The sequence below is a fragment of the Zeus faber genome (assembly GCF_960531495.2).
Source record: "Zeus faber genome assembly, chromosome: 15".
NCBI classification, from domain to species: Eukaryota; Metazoa; Chordata; class Actinopteri; order Zeiformes; family Zeidae; genus Zeus; species Zeus faber.
Genome location: NC_137194.1, coordinates 21,252,525 through 21,272,945, shown reverse-complemented (window position 1 = coordinate 21,272,945; position 20,421 = coordinate 21,252,525). Strand labels below are relative to the sequence as shown.

The window sequence follows — 20,421 nt, the reverse complement described above, 5'->3', positions numbered from 1 at the left end:
TCCGGCTGACACACACAGAAAGAAGACTCTTTGTAAGGGGCCTTTGGTTTTGGAGTTTCATTAAAAAAAAAAAAAAAAAAAAAAAAGCTGCAAAACACACTAATGTGTAAATGCGCACGGAGGCATGCGGCAACACAGCCGGTCGAAAACACAGATGAGAAACCCTCTCAGGCGGGCTGACCAACCAATGTGGTCTTATTAATACTGCCGCCCACGTGAACTTAATCTAAATTATGTCAAGTATTTCGTGCCCTATCCCTGTTGCATAGGGACACCAAGTGGTGAAACAGTATCCTGCACAGCAGCAGAGACAGCTGACGAGGTGAAACATGCCGTCCGGGGTCTTATCACCCACATCTGACTAATGGCATGTAGTCCACGGACCCCCCGGCCCTCCTGGTAGAGCCGTGGATGAGACATAAAGGAGAGCTGGCACCAACAAAGGCGCCCCTGTTACCGGAGTGACGCCATGTAGTCCTGCCGATGGATTGACCTCTCCCCTCAGCCGCTCATAAATACTGGAGCGAGGCAGCATGGAGCGTCTGTCCGTGATTTATTTCATATTTAAATCCTGAAAGGACTCCTTGACTCCTCGTTAAGTTCCTCGTACTTTGTGTTTGTTTTTGCACCGCACGTCATGGTGATGAGTGACATTGATCCTGACTTCCAGTTAATGTTGAGAGGAAACCCTTGGCATCACCCAGTAATGTTAAAATAATCAGTTTATAATATTTATTAGAGTACTGTGTCAAAGACACAATTTACAGTATATTAAATTTAAAAAGGATGTTTTTTTTTGCAGCCCACATTACGAGCTAGGATCAGTCATAACGGCATCTAAATGAAACATTGGGTTACGTCCTTTCTTGCAAAGGACCCCCTTCATAATGTGTTCCTCAAACTCTAGAAAGAGCGAGAGAGAGAGAGAGAGAGAGAAATGGCCTATATCGGGGAGTCCTACGGCCCCCAGAGATCAGGGAGGAAGTTCCGGCTCTATGAAAGGTCAAAGGCCATTTCCCATCAGTATTTGAGTCTGACTTGAATTCGCTGCAGAGAAGGCGGAGAATAGGTGGGAAAAAGGGAGAGGCGGGGAGAGGAAAAAAAATGGGAAATGCTGCAAGACAAGGACGGAGTAGAGCAAAGATTAAGCATGGCAGCAGAGAAAGGAGAGAGAGAGAGAGAGAGAGCGAGAGAAAGAGAGAAAGAGAGAGAGAGAGAGAGAGAGAGGGAAGTGGGGGATGTGGAAGTGTTTTGTGCGTTGCATGAAATGTGATCATGTCCTGCAGTCTCTCAGACAGCTGGGAAGTTCCCCGGCCGCTCTCTGTCCAGCACTCCCAGCTGGGAACACTCTGAGCAGCCTTCCCCGAACCAGTTAACCCCCGAGGTGCTGGAGAGTAAAAAAATAAAACAGACACGCCACGCTTTGGGACTTAAGTCACATTTATTGATTTTAACCAGTATGACTACCTTTACACAGGCCACCTCTCCACAGGAAAACAAACAACACTTTTTAAAGTATTAGTTCAGCAGTAAAAAATCAGACTAGCACTTTTATTTTCTTCAATTATTTTCCTATTTTCTTCTAGTTTTAAACCCTGGACGAAGTTATACGTTTGTTTTCAATTCTGTGTAAAGGTCCCATTACTGAGGAACATGCATATGACATTTAGCTGTAATCAATATGCCACTAATCATAATGCACATTATTGATAAGAATACAGTACTGCATGACAATTCAAATAAATACCAACATACAGGTGAAGTCGTTATTTCATATAAAGGTATCAAACTCTCATTATGGATCAATACTGAAACACAATATGACAATATAAAGTTTGCACAGCTATCACAATGCTATTGCTTCCAGCAAACAGAAAACTTTGAATTCTTTTAAATTGTAAAACAGCATCAGAATTGCACTTTTTTCAGTTTTTTAGCTTCCCATTTGTATTTTCAACTTTTAACGCCTCAACAAACAAGCCTTGGCTTTAATGGCACTATTCAAGCTTGTTGATGCAAATTTTGTTTTCTGTTTCCTGAAAACATTTATGCTTAAAAGATGAAGTAAAAAAACAAAAAAGATTCAAGAATTTAAAAAAAACAAAAAGAAACAAATACCATAATGGAAAAAGAAAGATCAAATGCGCTCTCTGCACATTTTTCAATAATACTATTGATATCACATTACCTTCACCATACAAAGCTAGAGATGTGTTGATCTTTCCAATAGTACACGGATCAACTCCAATACACGTCAGATGCTTGTTCAATAAGAGGAGGCCAAAGGGATTTCTTTGGGTTCCCAAAGTAAAAGAAAAAAAAATATATAAAAAATTCTCAATACCCCTGAATTTATCGAGCGGATCACTAACCTACAGGATTCAATACAATTTCAGTTTTCTTGAGCTAATTTTCAAAACTATCATTTCGGTCATGCAGATAGGGGTATTCCCTTTTGCACTTATTGCTGTTGTCATTTTGAACCCAAAAAGCCCACACCTTAAAAAAAAAAGAAGAAAAAATTTAAAAAAAGACAAAAAAAAAAGAAACACAGAAATCATAGTCTAAAATTCTCCCTTGAAACAATGAAAGGCACTACTGGTTGGAAACAAGGAGCTAAACAAAGCAAAAACAAAATCGCGGCGCTCAAACAGAGAGCGCGCCGCGGTCCCAACTACAACCTTTCGCATTGACGGCGACGTCCTCTTTCAGATTCTTGATTCTTTTCAACCTAAATGGTGTACCAATAGTTGGCACGATAAGCAAGGAGAGAACGAAACAATTCCAATTTGGAATTTAATTGATGCACTTGTAGAGAATTCTGACGGTCAGTGATCCATTTTCAGTGGAACGCCCCGGGTAAGAAGCTTGGAAAAACCACAGCGCGCCGCGAGATTTATTTTCCTTAAACACAACTTACCTTTATCTGAGTCAGAGCGTTAGTCAAGTTTCATCGTATAATTTTGAGCTATTCCTAGGAATAATAAATACATGAAAAACCCCAGAATTTGATCACCCTGGATTTTTTTTTTTTTTTTTTTTTCTGTTCGAGAACATGGCAGTAGAACAAACATAAAAGAGAACAGACGGCAGAATAATACATAACCAAACATAAGTTAAAAATGATTTTCTTTTTTTGATGGATACATTCTCAAGAAGGAAGTCAAATAGTAGGTCTGTGGTTTGCGGCGCCTTTAAGAGTAATGAGTCTCCGTCATTACAACCCAGAGACAATTTAGGAGGACTATAGTAGTATTGTCCTATAGCCTGCGTAGATATGGACTAATCACAAACCAGAGCACTACAACTCTTTCCGAGGTTAATAATAGTATGTTATACTCCTATATAATGAAAGTGCACATGATTAGAAAATAATAAAACTAAAAACCAAGAAAAGAAAAAAAAAAAAAAAAAGAAAACAGAAAACCAAACAAAACAGCTTACTCTTAACATAATAAAACAACCGGAATTTCCTCTGGGGCCTAATTGGTGGGATATCTTCCAATCGTAGAAGTCTGCTCGTAATTTCACTCGGAGGGTTTCGGTTCGTTGTACTTTTAATATACTGGCTCCCAGCGGCGAAAAAGAGAAACGCACGACCGTGTCTCAGAGCTCAAATGAAGATTGAACTCAAATATTTCCATTTAGTCCTTTTCATTTAGATCGTGGTCATTAGATCCAAGTCCAAATAGCCTGGCTGTCTTCTGCAAACAGACACCAGCAGTGAGAACGGACCTTGTGTTGGAACGTCCGCGTCCAGCCGGCGCTGGTGCAACTACTGCAAAAAAAACGAAAACAATAACAAAAGAAGTGAGAAACATTAGCATTTCACTTATCATCTGATTTGGAGCAACCGGTCATTCGGTCCGTTTGAGAGAGAGAAAAAGGCGAAATCCGGTGTTATAATAAAAGCTTTTTCTGGAGGGCAGTAGCTCAAAAGTACAAATCCCCTTCCATTTCCAAGTGCGGAGCTGAAGCAATATCCCCCAAAACAACCTCAAAAGGGAGGCGGGTGTTTCCCCATTCGCCATGCAGGTTATTAGAACACGGTTTATGCATTTGACATGAAAGGCTTACAACCAATACAAAAAAATGTTTTTTTTCTAATAATAATAATAATAATAATAATAATAATAATAATTAAATGTGATGTGGGCGGAGCCTGCTAGAAGAGGTAGGAGGAGCATACTCATTTTTATTTTGAAGATGGCATGCTGTGATGACACCAGACAGAACGGACATTGATTCCAAACTAGACGGGGTTTCGGGTTTGTCCCAACCCCAGCATTGCATCCTGGGTAGTTGCTTCTACGACGTGGGGGTAGGAGTACGGGGTCAAGTCGTGAAAATCAATGTCCTCTGGCAAGAAATAAGTCGATTCAAAACATAGATTATTAGATAATTAGAATTTTTCTAACAATAAGTCGGGAGAGGTTCCTCTTTTTTTTTTTTTTTTAGGAACCCCCCCCCCGGACTCACTTCTCCACAGTATCAGAGTCGAGGTTGGACACCTGCTTATTTTCGCCGGCGTGTCTTCGCTTTTCTGGCCTTTCTTCTCTCTCTCTCTCTCGGGAGACGCTCTGCGACGTGAGCGGCTTCCCTCTCCTCTCCTGTATTTTGCATGAAGTTCTATCTTTCAGCGCAAAAACGGATAGAAACGCGATATCTCACTCTCGAACGTCACGTTTGAGGGGAAGAAAAAAAAAAACAAGGTCAAAAAGAGCGACTCGGCCTCTGACGCGGATGATGGCCTCGTGGCGGCGCCGTGTGCCATTAGACGTGCACTCGAGCAGGGTTGAATGCTTAGGCCGTTCCGTGTTTTTAAGGAGTGAGCGAGCCTCCCTCTCTTTCGAAAACTCGAGAGGAGGCCAATACTGTCGGAGGATCCTGCAAGATCAAACCTGAATGAAATCGTATCAAGAATATATATACTGTAGTTCATTAGTACTTGGTAGTAGAAAAAAAAGCCATAATTTGATTCATCTTGCAGGATTTCCTCACATCAACCCTGCTTTCAGCATCATAAAGCTCATGTGTTTATGATCCACAAGCAGCTACATGGATGAATCTAACTCGCCCCACTCAGATATTTTTCTTTTTTTCCTCCTCCCTATCTGCGTGACGCTAACTAGCACAAGGGTTAAAGCTATTTTGGATAAGATACTAAAACAGTACATAGGTTTGTCCTCACACACGCACACAAAAGTGACCCTTCTGTTGAGGAGTTATAAGAATGAGACACACACACACGCACACGCACACACACACACACACACACACACATATACACATATACACACACACACACACACACAGAGTAATAACATACGCGCGAATATATCCGAGGACGCTACCTGACATAGAGAGAGACTTCTCCCAAAATCCCTCGTTTTAGTTTAAAGGGTGAGTGGGGTGGTGCAGGGGGTGGGGTGGGAACGGCTGACAATCAAGAAGGGAGACGTTTTTTTTGTTTTTTTTAGGACTACGAGCGACGACACGCAGGTCAGAGGAAGGAGGACGGGGGGGGGTGGGGTTCAACAGCCACACGACCACGTTGAGGGATCTCAACGACGCCTTCGGCAGAATAGAGGGGAGAGAGAGAGCGCGCGGGTGATTGGGGTCAAGGTCACACCGGGAGAAACAGAAAAAGATCCATGTTTGCTCAAGTTCAGACACAAAGACAGGGCTTTACATCAACAGATAGATAAATATATTCGAGCGTTTGGGTCGACAGGCACTTTGCCACTTTAGTTTGCAGATTCGTGATCGATACGCAGGTGCCTCTTTGATTTTGTGCTCTTGGAGATTCTGTGTGTTTATTCGTACAAAAAAAATCACGTTCGATCAAAACTATATTGTATCTCTGTTCACAGTAATCGTCGTGTCCTTTGAAACAGAAGGAGGAACCTGAGGCACCTAATGCTGAAGTGCACTTAATTTAGGTGTGGAGATCGACTTGTCTGACGTTTCGTTCACCGGTTCTGTGGCCGAGAAAGATATCCGCCATGGCATCGTGGCTCACGCGGAATAGCCAAATAACCCATCTCTTAACAATGTAGAGCCCTGGAGTACATGAGCTGGCATCACACACCTTGAGACAGAAATATTGTGTGGGGGGGGGGGGGGGGAATAAAAAAATCATTTCAGCTGCAAAAGCCATGCATTTTTCTTACTGACCCAACCATATTGGCGTACGAGCATCCAATATTGAAAAAACAACAGTGGAAATAAACAACTGTACGTGGCCACAGGTGCTCCCTTTCCGCCCATCTGAGAAAGCGAATCGCTAGCCAACCCACCGATGAGTTTTAATTTCCGTCAAGAATACAGCAAATCTCTCGGTGCTCCCGCCGCGCGTAGTGGCTGCGGAAGATTGCATATTTTCTTAATTTTTTGTTCATGTAAACATTTCAAAGTGACCCGATTGAGCAGTGGGTTGCTGGTCATGGATTCCGTCCTGGGGGCACCAGGACAGTGAGAAGGAAAGAGGATCGGGGGCCCTAAAATCAAGGAGCACCCAGGCCAGCAGACAAGCCTAAGAGCAGACGACGTCACATTTTTAGTCACACGGCCAATATTATGACGTCCTCTCCACAAGTCCCCAACCCCAAATGTGTTACAGTCACCAGGCTACACACTCAGGGGGTCAGAATACAACATCAGCACAAAGCTTCCACCTTTTACATCATATGTAGGGCACCAAGACAGCGGAAAGAATAGACACCCCATAATATCCACAAAACCCCAGTACGATCGGGGCCCTATAATCCACATGCCAATATGTCTACCACAGTCCCGGACGTCTAGTACATACTGTACATACATCTGCATTCCCCTAAGCGATTACACTAGCAGGCATGAGCAGCCGTAGGCGTATGGAGGTTAGACACGGAGCGTGGCCCCAGAGGAGCGCAGGATGACCGGGGAGCTAAGCGAGCGAGTGGGGCTCTTTTTTTATCACTAAAGCAGGGGAGCGCGCGGCCTCCCCTCTGTACACAGCAGTCCCATGTGGTTTCTTTAGCCGCTTCAGTCGCAGTAGATCTTGTACTTCTCACTGCAGAACACCACGGGGCCTCCCATGATGCCGTTGGGCATGGTGTTGTTCTGCTCCGGTCGGCCAGAGCCGGAACAGGTCTGGCTCTGACTCACGTGGGTGTTGTGTGCCGCGGCGGCGGCGGCGGCGGCGGCCCTGCCGCGGCCCTTGGCTCGGCCGGCGCTGCCTCCGCGACGGATCTGCTCGTGGTCAAACTCCAGGTCCTCCAGGCGCTGGGTGAGGGCCAGCTTCTGCTGGATGGCCATGCGCAGCAGCGAGTTCAAGGTCTTCTTCTCGTCCTCGGCCGCTGCCAGCTGCCTCTGCATGTCATCCAGCTGCGCGACGTACTCGTCACAACTGCAAAAAGAGACGGAGAAACGAGATATGTCACACCGCAATTCAAGTCCAGACCAATTTCAGTTCCTACTCCCCGCCAGCAGGGGGCAGTGGGAGCCACCATATCGACAGAGGTTCAACCACAGAATGAATGGATGTAAGAATATTGTTCTTTGTAGAGTGTTTGCACATCGTCAGTGACTTAGTTTCTGTTCAGAGTAACGGGAAAATTACAATAATTTGAAATGGAGAAAACAAGGAGAAAGCATTGTGCATTCTTCAAGCTACCGTTTGCGTCACCACCTTTCCCGTAGTAACGCTGTACCGTTTGCAGCCACAAGGTGACGCCACGCGAACAACCAATATTACAGGACACAGCCTGCTCTGGCTTCAGCATCATGACCTCATCAGCCATTTTTTTAGGTCACTATTTCCCACTTTCCAGTTATGGAAAGGAGTCTTTTTCCTGCACATTTTGTCCAAGCCTGACAATGATTATATTTTCCAACCACTACACACGTGTGATTTCGCATTGCACTTTGTGGTTTAGTCCACAAATCCCCAGAAACGGTATAATCTTCATTTCAGGACCATCAGCAATGCGAGGCTTACTTAGTTCTTTTTTTAGTACAGCTGGATTCTAATATGACACTGTCCATTCACAGGTACACTGCATTTAAAAGCCTTTTAAGGGTTCATGACCAAGCGAAACATGAGAAAATGAAGCCTTTCTGAATGCCAGTGTTAGGTAATGGTTGCAGTGCATGATAGTTCACACCAAAATAAGGATGACGGTATTAACCTAAACCTCAGCATAGTCCCTCACTCCGGGACTAACTTGAAGGGGAGAAAAGGGAGACGGCACTCCAAGGCGCTACAGCAGTAACAGCTGAGCTCCATTTGCCTACCACAAGTGACCTTGCGTAACCTTCATCCCCATCTCCCGTTTCTGTGTGAAATTCCTTGCGAGCTTAACTTCCTTCGAAAGCACTGTGCCACGGCATTCGGCTTCACCGTGTCCCTCCCTCCGCCCTTGAGAGGGTGTGTGTTTGTGGGCGGCGTGGCGCGGACAGGTGTAGAAACTGGGTCAGTGCCGGAATGCCGGAGCCAGGGGTCTCTATCACTGGCCTCCATCTGTTCCAGCACCGCAGACCCATCATCTTTGTCCCCCCGCTCTTCTTCACCACCCCCATCTCCATCTCCATCTCATTCGCACATCTTTCAATCACACGCCCTCCCCCGGCTCCCGTTTTGCCCTTGAAAGTGCTTCTTCCCGGCTGCACCCTCCCTTTCTCTCTGCCTCCACTGCGCTAATATACCGACTCACACATGTGCTCGATGAAAAAACAACGAAAACCAGTGCCTGGTTTGAGTGCCTGCTGCCACTCAACCGTTTTCTCTTCTCTTCTTCTTTCATGCCGTGCTCATCCCTGCTTTCTCGGCTGCTGGCAAAGCAGTTCAAGTGGCGTTCTTCAGCAAGGACTGACACGCCTCTGTGAAGGGAGCGGTTGGCTAAATTTGCCCATACCGTAACAACCTCCCCTGTGGCTGGACCGCATCCAAAGCCTTCACTGGAAAACATCAAACGACTCATTTTGCACGTTAACGGGCCATGAAGAGAAAAGTACTGTCGTGATATTTACTTCTTTTGGCATTACCCGCCCTTTGGTACACGCCTTCTCAAAAGTTCTCAAATGCCTTGATTCAATGCAGAGAAAACCACAAAAAAAGAATGTTATGCGTGTTCTTACGCACAATTAATCTGGTGTTCAATGTGTCTCACTTCTGATTGGCCAGACAGGTGGTATTTTTGTTTTGAGTGCCAGGCATTGCCTGCTTGGGTTGTTGCGCTCCAGCACGTGGTGGTGGACCATGTGAACTCTGGCCTCACTGGACCACCGGGCGAACACAAACCATGCCCTCCACCTTGTGTATGTAGTTTGATTCCCAGCGGGACACAAAGCCAGACAACGGGGATCAGTGCTGCTTCATTAAACCCAGTGTGGGGTGTGGGGGGAGCCCTGGGAGGGGGCGGCACCCCTTAATATGAGTCGGCCACTCTCAGAGCCGCAAGGGCGTGGGTTTCCCGGGAAAAAAAAAAAAATACAGGTCTCTTGTTCTAGCAAGGAGCGGGATATAATGGAGGCCTTCTTGGTCTGCTCAAAGAGGGTGTGCTGGGACAATGGCTGCGCGATGCTGGGAGGCGGCTGCTGGCCTTTTATGGATGAATAGTTGCCCACGTACAAAAACATTGAGAAGCAGGGGCTCTCCATCTCCCTGTGATGATTTAGGGGAGCGTCAATGTCGGGAGGTATACCGTCTCTCTCACTCCCTTAATTGCATTCATAGGGATGCAGAAGGAGCAGCTACGTGGTGGTGTTCATTTAGGCGTGGAGCACAGAGCTGTGTTGAGCACAGAGTGAATATAGTTGCCATTGTACAAAAACACACAGAAATGCACCCACCACCACACAACCTCCTTCTCGCTCAGCTGTTCTCTTGTTGTCTGGTATTCCATTGGCCACGGTGGTGGGACATCACAAAGTAGACAGTGTGAAACAAAACCAAACGAAAGCACCATGAAAATGGAATAAGGAACAATGGAAAAAGCGAAAGGCTAAACGAGGTGTGTATGTGTATGTGTGTGTGTGTGTGTGTGTGTGTGTGTGAATGAGAGGATGCAATGAGACTTTTCTACAGATCTTGTAATAAGCGCAGGCTACAGTTGAGAACATGTTGAGGCATGTCTGTGGAATGTTGTGGGGGGTGGAGGCTACTGCTAACACAACACCAGAGACTTCAGCTGGAGAACCAAACGACTCACACTCTAGTGACCGCACACAAGCATCATATGAAAATCTATCAAATACTTTTACTCTATTTCTCCACCACTCATCATGCAGCCAGTGCTGTTTGAGACAGTTTACTGGTTCTCAGAGATCCAGAATTCACTTTTCGTGTCCAAGTGGGAATTACCATGAGAAAACCCTGTCAAATGAAGCCGCTGTAGAGGGCTTTTAAATGAAAGTCTGCTCCCTTCCTTCCGTGCTGTTTTTCTCGAGACTAGAGGGCCGGCTGTTTGGCTGTGAGGAAAGGCAGAGGGGGGAGATGCGGGATGGAAGCAGGGGGAGTGTGGGAAACCTTGGTCGAGCAAGTCCCCTGGCCTCTCAAAGAGGCGCCCCTCCCCCCACACCCCCCCACCCCCCGTCCCGACCCAGCTCCATATAGGACTGAATTTACATACAAATAATAGAGTCCCATAAACCCACTGAACATTACTGATGCAGAGCGTGTATTCCACTTGAAGCAACGACGGGCTAATGTCGTGGGACCCACAATAGCATCATTGGGGGTTGTTCTGTGTATGTGCAGCCCTCTGCGTACTTAAGATAACATTGACTTTCACTGAGGTTTCCATCCGCTGGCATTTAAGAAACTGGACTGGGTCCTGAGGGCTGTTGGCTTTAGTTCTCTGCAGAGGGCAAGCCACACCATGTTATCTGCAACCTCAGTCTCTCCGAAAGGAATGAAAGGCGCCACAATGGGTTCAGCGGCGCTGCCACTTAATTGAGATTCTGATCTAAAACAATAATGCTGTGCTGATAACAGCGTGCTGCATGCAGCTTGAGGCTGCTTGGAGCGAAAACGACACACACACACACACACACACACACACACACACACACACACACACACACACACACACACACACACACACACACACACACACACACACACACACACACAAAGCCCCACCTTAAAAACACACCTTTCTTGCTTACAAATCCTTAAAATGATGGAGCATTTCGCCACATTATGCAAATTTTGTCAGAGCGGGAGCTATCTCCGCTTACTGTACGTCTCTTGTTGAAATATCTGAGCTTTACACCCACGTCCTCTTTCCATCTGGCACTGCACTGCGCCAAAATGCCATGACAACACAACGTACGTACAATATGTGCCATCGCAAGAATGTTCCTTCCCTTACTAATTGATTAGCTGCTGCGAGTATATGGAGTTACTTTGGCGAATGCACCTGAGGGGCATGGCTATAGAGTTACCGCCTGGCCAAGACACGGGATGCTGAGCACACGTTCCCCAACGACCTTCGCTATGCCCTTCATTCCCTCTGCACCGATTGAGCCTCGCTGTGGACTGTGGGCGAGTTTAAAATGTGGGGGAGGGGGATTGAATGCCTGAGTAGTCATCTCCACCTGAGAGCAAACATTGGAGCAACGGGCAGGGAGACTCTAAAATAACCAACCTCCAACCCTGAGAGAAAACAGTGCAAAGACTCTCTGCTGTACGTCGCCACTGGAAACATTGATGACAAGAACGAGTTATGGTATTCGTTTGATCTGTAGAGGAGTGTGATGGAAGAATCATTAATCTAATGGAAGAATTTATTATGGTGATGATCGTCGGGAATTATGATGCATGTCACCATATCCACTCCGAAATCCAAAATCACAGGTTAAGGAATTTAGTATTTAACATCATATATTGTCTTTAGTCGTTTCACTTGCTGCGTAGGACACACACACACACACACACACACACACACACACACACACACACACACACACACACACACACACACACACACACACACACACACACACACACACACACACACACACACACACACAAAATAAAATAAAATCAAATCAGGCTCAGTGTAAATACCATTAATGCTACATATACAAGGCGTAAATGTGTAATCCAGACCAATCAGAAGGTGGGATTAGATGGAGAACCTTTGGCCTGCTTCTTATAGGACTCAGTGAGCTTAGCCAGCGTGGATGGGTTAGCCGCGCCCCTCTGATGCACACACAAACACATGAAGGTACTGGATGAAAGCGCTGCTAAATCAACGCATTTTAATGACGCGCAGATTATAAGCCTTCTCAACCTCATAGTCAGGACCAACACCAGGATTTATCCCGTCCTGGCCCAGATATACCACACAAAACAACTTACTTGCTTAACCTGCCATATAAAATAAATGCCACAGACACATAGCCACAGTACCATATGGTGCATATGCACAGTGGACATGGCTTCCAAATGATAAACACAGTTTTAGCTGACCTAGTTGCTAGTGTCAATGGTCATGGTGTCTTGTATTTAAGTCTGAGCTATGGTCTAACGTGGCAGGAGAAGCCAGATGGTGTCACAGCATTAGCACTGCAATGTTACTGATGGCTATTTACGTTTATGAACAGCAATGCAGTATATAATGTAGGAGCTAGGTAGGTTCAAATACATGCCAGGCCTTCGGTCTGTTGTGGCAGGAAGAACCTAGTATGCAAAAAATCATTGTGAGGTTTGAATCTGTGAACATGTGTGTTAACGGGGAAAAAGTGATTAATTATTGTATCATTGATTTGTACCATGCTGTATAGTGTCAAAATAATGGTTACCAGGGGAAGGGTTGAGTGAGGTGTGTGTAACTGATGCCCAGTGGCAGGTTCTTACCGTGTGGCAAACATGGCTCGGAGTGAGGAGAAGGTAGCAGCATCTTCCTTGAGGGCTTTGAGCTCGTTCCTCAGCTTCATCATGGTCTCGGTCACCATGGCCTTTTCGTTCTCATACTTGCTCTTCAGATTGGCTAGTGCCACTTCAGCGGTCTGCGGAGACACAGTAGAGATGACAATTCAGACCAACGGCGATACAGGATTATAGGAGTCCATTTCTCCTAATTTGGAACGTACTGTATGTAATTTTGTTCTGGCCCACATTTCTAAACATTGTGTTTTCTAGGTTGTACTTTGAGCCTTGGGTGGGGACTGATCCGCCTGGCCTGAATACAAAGGCCAGCGAAGCAGCTGACAGCACATGGCTGTCTTCTTCACCACAAAAGTTTGTTATGGATCTCTGCCGTGCATCTGCTGCAACAGCTGAGACAGGCGAGTCAAGTAGGCTGGACTAGATTAGACTTCTGTAAATAGTTGTCTGCCTCAGATAAAACTGCTTCCAAACACATTTAGGATTGATATCGAGAGGTTTAAGCCGACGGACTTGAGTGTAGGGAGACAGAAGGCACGAACCTGCTTGTTGGCCTTGAGCACGGTCCGTAGAGTAGCAATCTGCTCCCTCTTGGTGCTCAGCAGGGACTTCAGCTTGAGGATCTCCTCCATGCAGGCCTCCTTGTCCTTGTCAGCCACGGTGCCCAACTCCAGGGAAGCCACCCTCTGGCGTGACAGCTCTGTGGTGCGGTCCACCGCCAGCTGCAGGTGCTTGATCTGGTCTCTGATGATGGCCACCAGGTTGTAGATGTTCATGGGCTCCCGGCGGGAGTCGGACACCGGAGAGGGCAGGGAGGAGACGGGGGACGGTAATCCATCAGTCAGGTCAGTCTTGGTGTGCTCAGGGAACAAGCCCTTGGTGAGCAGGATGGGCGAGCGACGCCCGCGACCCTCCGGGCTGCTGCGGCCCCCCTTGCCCTCCTTGTAGAAGTCCAGCATGACACGGTTGGGCGTCTCGTTGTTGCACATGCAGACGTGGTTGTAGAGGGTGGCCAGTTCCTCGCTGAAGGTGACAAGCTCATCTTGGGCCACACTGAGGCTGCCCTGGGACTCCCCGGCCACATAACTCACCTAAACACACAAACACGGAACGAAACAACTCGATTAGCCCATCCACTCAAGAGATGAGTCGGCAGGATCAGATCCGGACAGCGTATTTAACAATAACAGATCAAGAAGCGGAACAAATTATTTTGACAATCCTCACCTTGCGCAGCTCCTTCTCTAGCTTAACCTTCTCTTCTCTCTCCACTCGACTGGTCTTCTCCAGAGACGAGAGCTTCTCTCCAAGCGTCGTGACGTTATGCTCGAGACAGGTGCGCTCCTCCTCGTAGCGTGACTGACACGCTTGGTACTCGGCCTTCAAAGTCTTCAGCTCCTCCTTCAGCTCACCAGCTTCAGACACGGCAACCTAAAAAATAAGAAAATTCATGAGGTATTTATTACAGCTACAATTGCAGCTAATACATACCTATACATACACTACTGTATATGGATCCACACTAGGCCCCTCAATCTTTGATTTCAGCTCCAATAATCTGACACAGATTTTGTTATTTTACCTTGTACTTGCACTCCAGGATCTCTGGCCCGTTGATGTCCACCTCGTAGTAGTCGCCATCCTCATTGCTGTCGCGCTCCTTCTCGTTGTCCAAGGCCGACTGGCGCTCCTTGCTGACCTGGAGCTTGCGGATGGTGTTGAGGTTCTCAGTGAGGCGGTTGACCTTCTCCTGGTGCTCGGACAGAGCGCCGTTGGCCTGCTCCAGCTGCTTTTGGGAGTCCTGTAGGTTGGTCAGCAGGTTCACCTTCTCGCGCTCCATCTGCAAAATGAGAAATTTGTACGGGAGAATCAGTGCCTGAAGATACCTATTGGTTTACTCAGTATTTAAGGGAGGGATGTGGGTAGGTCAATGATGTGAATGAGTTCTACTTTTCAACTAGACACATCCTATCAGATCTCCAGATTATCTGTCATGTTGTAATTCCACCCACTATGTGACTTTGCGTAGGAGAGCCATCCTAGCATCAGCGTCAAGGTGATCTTAAAGAGTGAGTGCACCCTGCTGGCACTGAACACAGCGGGTCCTCTTACACATGCACAGTTGTGCTGGCCAAAGCACTGAGCTATTCCAACGGCCCCAGGGTGTGCATGACTAATAAAAAAAACCTGAGCGGTCGGCCCCTTCTTCATAAATGTTTTATTTGTGCAGAATATACTATGAAGGTTAGATTCAAAGCAGAGATTATTTTGAGATCAGACCCGGCACGTTTAAGATCGCGCTCTGATTCCAAGCCAACACAACAAGAAGCACATGTAAAATTATGTATTGCAAGGAATATTAAAAGTGTTGTTTGAGGAGATATTTTCCTTTCCATCTGCATGTCTTGCATAAAACTGTGTGCCTGTCTAGTACTTGCCAAGACTGAAACATTCACATATTCATGTACGATGATCAAACGCAGAGCGACGTGACCTAAATGTGCAAAAGGGCTCTAGGCCACCGAGCCACTGGAGCAACATATTAAAAAGGCAACTAGCTATGCTTTAGTATTCATTTTGTTCTCTGGACAGCCATTTTGAATAAGGCTGCAGATTGCTGTAACTGACTATCGGTGAGGCACCGATGTCTGAGATTGAGCTACCAGTTCCGAATAAATAGAAAGAGGTTGAGTTGAGTCATTGAGGATGCTTTCCCCTGGGTAATTATTCCTGTCTGGAATCAGTACAATGACCTGGCAGGCTCACTCAGTGGGATACTTGACACGCTCCTGGTATATGACTAACCCCGGGCATCAAAACAACAAGTCTAGATCAGATGCAGGTCAGAACAGGGCACATACTAGACCAGAACAGAGGAAACCATAAGTTTATAAGTTAATCAACATAGTTTGCACTATGAAAAAAAAAAAAGCCTTTCGTCCCTGAAACCATTGCTATACCCAAGTCTGCTATATCCACGGCCCGTACCAGTAACCATGGTGACCAAGCATAGTGGCATTGGCCTCATGGAGTAAAGCGCGAGCAGATGGTGGATCCACTGGTGCCACCACCCACTGTTTCTCCCTCCAACAGACTAGTGCTACTCGTGTGAGTGTGTCTCCCTGGATTAACTTTGCTCTAACAGGATTTATACTCTCTCAGTTGCATGGCCATGGATCAAGCCGGCACACTCCACCGAATCACTCACACCTCTAACACACCCTGCAATGACAGTAAGTCAAGGGCATAGTTCCACTATTACCGTAGTAGTCTATCCTTAAAAAATAGACTACTACCGAGGCGGACGTCGACAGGCCTGAGATTCTGGAGTGCAAGTACAAGGCAAAATAACAATGCTATTGAGCAAATATCCTGCCCAGCTCAACTGAATGACAGATGTACACCATTGTCAAACAACAATCTGTATATCATGTTCAAAAATTTAAGATAAAGAAAAAAAAAAAAAAAAAAAAATATATATATATATATATATATATATATATATATATATATATATATATATATATATATATATATATATATATATATATATATATATGGATGCTGTTACAGAGTGACCACCTAAGACACCAACCTGCAGCAGCTGCTGTTTGAGCTTCTGGATCTCCGAGATGTTGAGTTCGCTGAGTAGATCATCCACCAGGCTCGGGACGGGTCGGAACAGCTCGTCTTTCTTGGGTGCGGAGATGCGGTTGTCCTCGGCGATGGTGTCGGCCAGTTTGCTGAAGCCGTTCTCGTATCCGTGGAGGGCCTGGTCGTTGTTGGGTTCGGTGGAGGCGTCGTCACTGAACTTCAGGCCGTCCAGAGAGATGCTCAGAGGGCTGCCGGAAAAAGGAGGGCGACGCGTTTCAAAACGTAAGACAAGACTTTGCGCCCAGCGTTTATGCCCACACCTTGAAAACATAACCTTTTACCTGTGGTACATATAATCCCCGATGGTCATGTAATGGGACAGCTCTTTCCTCAAGGAGGCCTTCAGCTCACGCTCCGTCTTGATGGTCTCCAGGGCCTCTCCTAGCTGGCGCTCGGCAATTTCCTTCAGTCGAATGGCGTCCTCCAACTGGCTGTTCAGGAACTGGGTGTCCTCCTCCAGACGACGGATCTCATGTTTAAGACCTTCAAACTCCACCTGGGAAGAAATTCCATGTAAAGTTCAGTCATCAATTCACAGAGAAACGAATACAACCATGTAACTCAAATCAAAATGAAAGGAGATTGCTTTAATCTACAAATAATCCCAATAATTACCCTTTATAATTAACGCTTTAATTTAATTCGATTTTTTTAATTGCCCAATTTAAAATTGTGGGCCCACTTTTGTTTATTTTATGTCATCCATGGAAAAAAAACAAAAACATAATCCCCACTAGTGGGGCCATATGGGGAGTATTATCACTCCCACATAAAAGCCAGTATCAAATGGAGATATCCTTCGTGGAAATTAACCAGGATCCTGTATGCGTGCTTTGATGTGGTGTGCAGGGGTATTTTGTTTATTATAATCGAGCCATCTCTTTGAATAAAACCACCCATTGCTTTGTAGAGCTGTGCGCTGATAAAAGTGTTAATTTCTGGTTAAAAGTCTAAGAAGATTAAACTGATTTAAAAGTACAGGGATTTCAGGGATCAAAATCAAATCTAAATATTCTAATGCTCACTCTTCTCTGGGCCTTCTATAGGGGACAATGGGAGACGGACCGATATATGATGCTGGGGAGGAGGATGTCAGGAGCCATTTGTGAAATGGTATGAGATGTCTGATGTGTGTAATTGCAGGAACTTAAGACATGGTGCCTGAGGCCACAAAATTAAATTAAATTAAATTAAATTATTGAAGTTAGGCAGGAAAAAGACTTTCATCTTTCTCCTTCAACAACTGCTCATCTTTACTACTATCTACTATAACCACCCGCCACCCTCCCCATTTCCGTCGACTTGCATGCGCACATATGTACAGTATGTACAGCCTTGTTGCGCATTCCTCACCTGGCTCTGTTTGAGCATGGAGACCTGCTTCTGGAGAGAGATGTTCTCCTCCTCCAGCTCGGTGTAGTCCTGCAGCAGACGGGCCTCCCGGAACTTGTACTCCTTGATGTCATCACGCAGCCGACTCCTCTGCAGCTCCATCACCTGGCTGCTCTGTACGGTCGGGGGGGAGGGCAAGGTTGTCAGTGATGGGCATTTCAATCTGATAGAAGTGAATGTGGGAGAGCAGCTGACTGATTGGATGTGTGTGTGTGTGTGTGTGTGCGTGTGTGTGTGTCAGAGTGGGTGCTAAACACTGTAAATCTTCCTGGAAGAGGATGTGTACCCATCTGGGCATGCTTATTCCGTGTGAGGTGTGTGTCTCTGTGGGCAGTTTGCCGCCAGTGATGTTGCCAGCTCTGATGGCAATATCAAAGCTTCTTCACTTCACTTGATTAAAAAATGCACTATAATGCATGCATATGCATATATGTATTCATATAAGAAAGTAGAGTTGTCTGCATCTTGCCTGCTCAGCAAAGACTGTAATAACACAAAGGTGTGAGAGTACCTGGTCCCTCTCAACATAAGGGTTGACTACACACAAGGGTGTAGATCCTATGGAGTGACCACGTGTCCTCAGTAACTTCTCTATTGGCTTTTCTCACCACTAAGACCCACACACACACCCCCCCCCCCCCACCGGCTTTTACGTCACAGGCCATCTTATGGTGGTTCTAGATGAACGCTTTGAAGTGGAGGGGTTCTGTCTGAAGCATGGTAGGCTTCATTCGTTTGATCTAAATGAATGAACACACATGTGCAGGGAACACGCATCCCAGGGGGACAAACATATGAAACACATTTCATTTCAGCATGAGCTTAAGAATCTCCAATTCCCAAGAAAGTGTCCATCCCGTGTAAAATTGTCCTTCAGCAAGGAGCCAAAACCCACGTCCGATTCTAAGGCCCTACACACTCCTACCCCACTGATGAAATGTATGCATGCAAAGAGACCTCTACCCCGTCACAATTAATCTATCATGAATGCACTTCAAAAAAATTACAAAAAATATATTATTTAATGATGCATACATTAAATTATCCAAGTAATATAGCACAAGAGAAAACAAAAAAACAATCATGTTAAATATGCATTTGCAAAGGGCATTTTGTATAGTTTCACAAATCCCTGCTGACAAGGAATACATGGTACTTATTAGTACTGTGGAATTATTAATTGCCTCCTGCAGAGCTGGGCTGCGGCTGAGGTTTGAAGGTGGATTAATATTCAGATGGCTTTGCACATGTCTAGTGTGGGTGTTTGCTGCCTGGCTGAAAGTCTGGCTTGATGCAGTTGTTGAATAATGCATGTGCTTACCAAAGAGATCAGGCCTAAAACTGCCAAGCACTGATACATTGGGCCTGCATTAAACAACAGTGATTCCCCTTAGATCATTTTATTAAAGTCAAACAGAACATTTTAATAAAACCACTGAGCCGTTCACTGGATACAGACATTTTTGCACTTGTAAGTCCATGTGTAAAGTCTTCATGGACATAAAAAAAGTTATTTCTCAAAGCAGAGTGAGATAATCATCCAATCATAGCCGTGGAGACTTGACTGCACATTGGGGGGGAAGGGCAGCTGGAGGAGGGGGTCTCTTCCTGGTCAGGGTCAGGCGTCTCAGCTGGAGAGTTGGCACGGTCTAGTTGTGATGAATACAGACGGCCATCGAGTCTGATTGAGTGTCTCCTCCGACTTGATTAGAAAGCGCATTGGGGGTTTGACCTCCCACCCCGATTTTCCAACTACCTCTCCCCTCCCCTCACCATGAGGAAGCTCTTGGGGATTTAGGGGTGTAACTGCCTCACTGCCTGACAGAATATTTGATTTGTGTAAATCCACCAGGGGTTAAGGTGGCAGCAAGTGTGCCTGTCGTAAAGCGTGAAAAATATTTACTCAGGCCCGGGTCGTAGACCCCTCCTGGGAATGTTGTAACGACGACAATGTGTGGCCCTCATTAGAACATAAGGTAGGTGTGTGTGTGTGTGTGTGTGTGTGTGTGTGTGTGTGTGTGTGTGTGTGTGTGTGTGTGTGTGTGTGTGTGTGTGTGTGTGTGTGTGTGTGTGTGTGTGTGTGTGTGTGTGTGTGTGTGTCTAGTTTTAAATGACATGACATGCCACCTTCAGAGACCTTGTAAATGGCAAGCCATTCATTGGTGTGGCTAGGAATGAACCCCTACCCTGCTGTCACTATAAGTCTGGGCCAGTTGCTCACCAGCTGGTCCACACACACCCACACACACCCACACACACCCACACACACCCACACCTTACTACAGAGTGTGTGGATGCACCCCAAACACGACCATGTAGCAAAGCTTTATCTTACTGTTAACCAGTGTTATAATGTATGTCCGTTTCTCTCTCTCTATTTTTCTGCCATCTTTTGCATCTTGTGCATTTTAAATTGTAGAAAGCATTGTCGTATACCCCCAAAATGCTTTTGTGCACTATAACCCCCTCTCTCTGCATCGTCCAGGGTGCTGTATGTT

At 45.9% G+C, this 20,421-nt stretch overlaps 1 protein-coding gene across 1 annotated transcript in view; it reads right to left on the bottom strand.

Moving 5' to 3' along the window:
- Nucleotides 1-1,422: 1,422 nt before the first annotated feature.
- Nucleotides 1,423-20,421, bottom strand: part of LOC307241682 (protein bicaudal D homolog 2-like) — a 43,913-nt gene continuing 24,914 nt past the window's right edge. Inside the window, exons 3-10 of the mRNA XM_080015878.1 lie at nt 17,885-18,037; nt 16,813-17,027; nt 16,473-16,719; nt 14,460-14,717; nt 14,105-14,308; nt 13,420-13,968; nt 12,848-12,999; nt 1,423-7,390 (exon numbers count right to left, since the gene is read on the bottom strand). Coding sequence (XP_079872004.1) covers nt 7,027-7,390; nt 12,848-12,999; nt 13,420-13,968; nt 14,105-14,308; nt 14,460-14,717; nt 16,473-16,719; nt 16,813-17,027; nt 17,885-18,037 — 2,142 coding nt within the window. The 3' untranslated portion in view covers nt 1,423-7,026. The remainder of the gene's footprint in view (nt 7,391-12,847; nt 13,000-13,419; nt 13,969-14,104; nt 14,309-14,459; nt 14,718-16,472; nt 16,720-16,812; nt 17,028-17,884; nt 18,038-20,421) is intronic.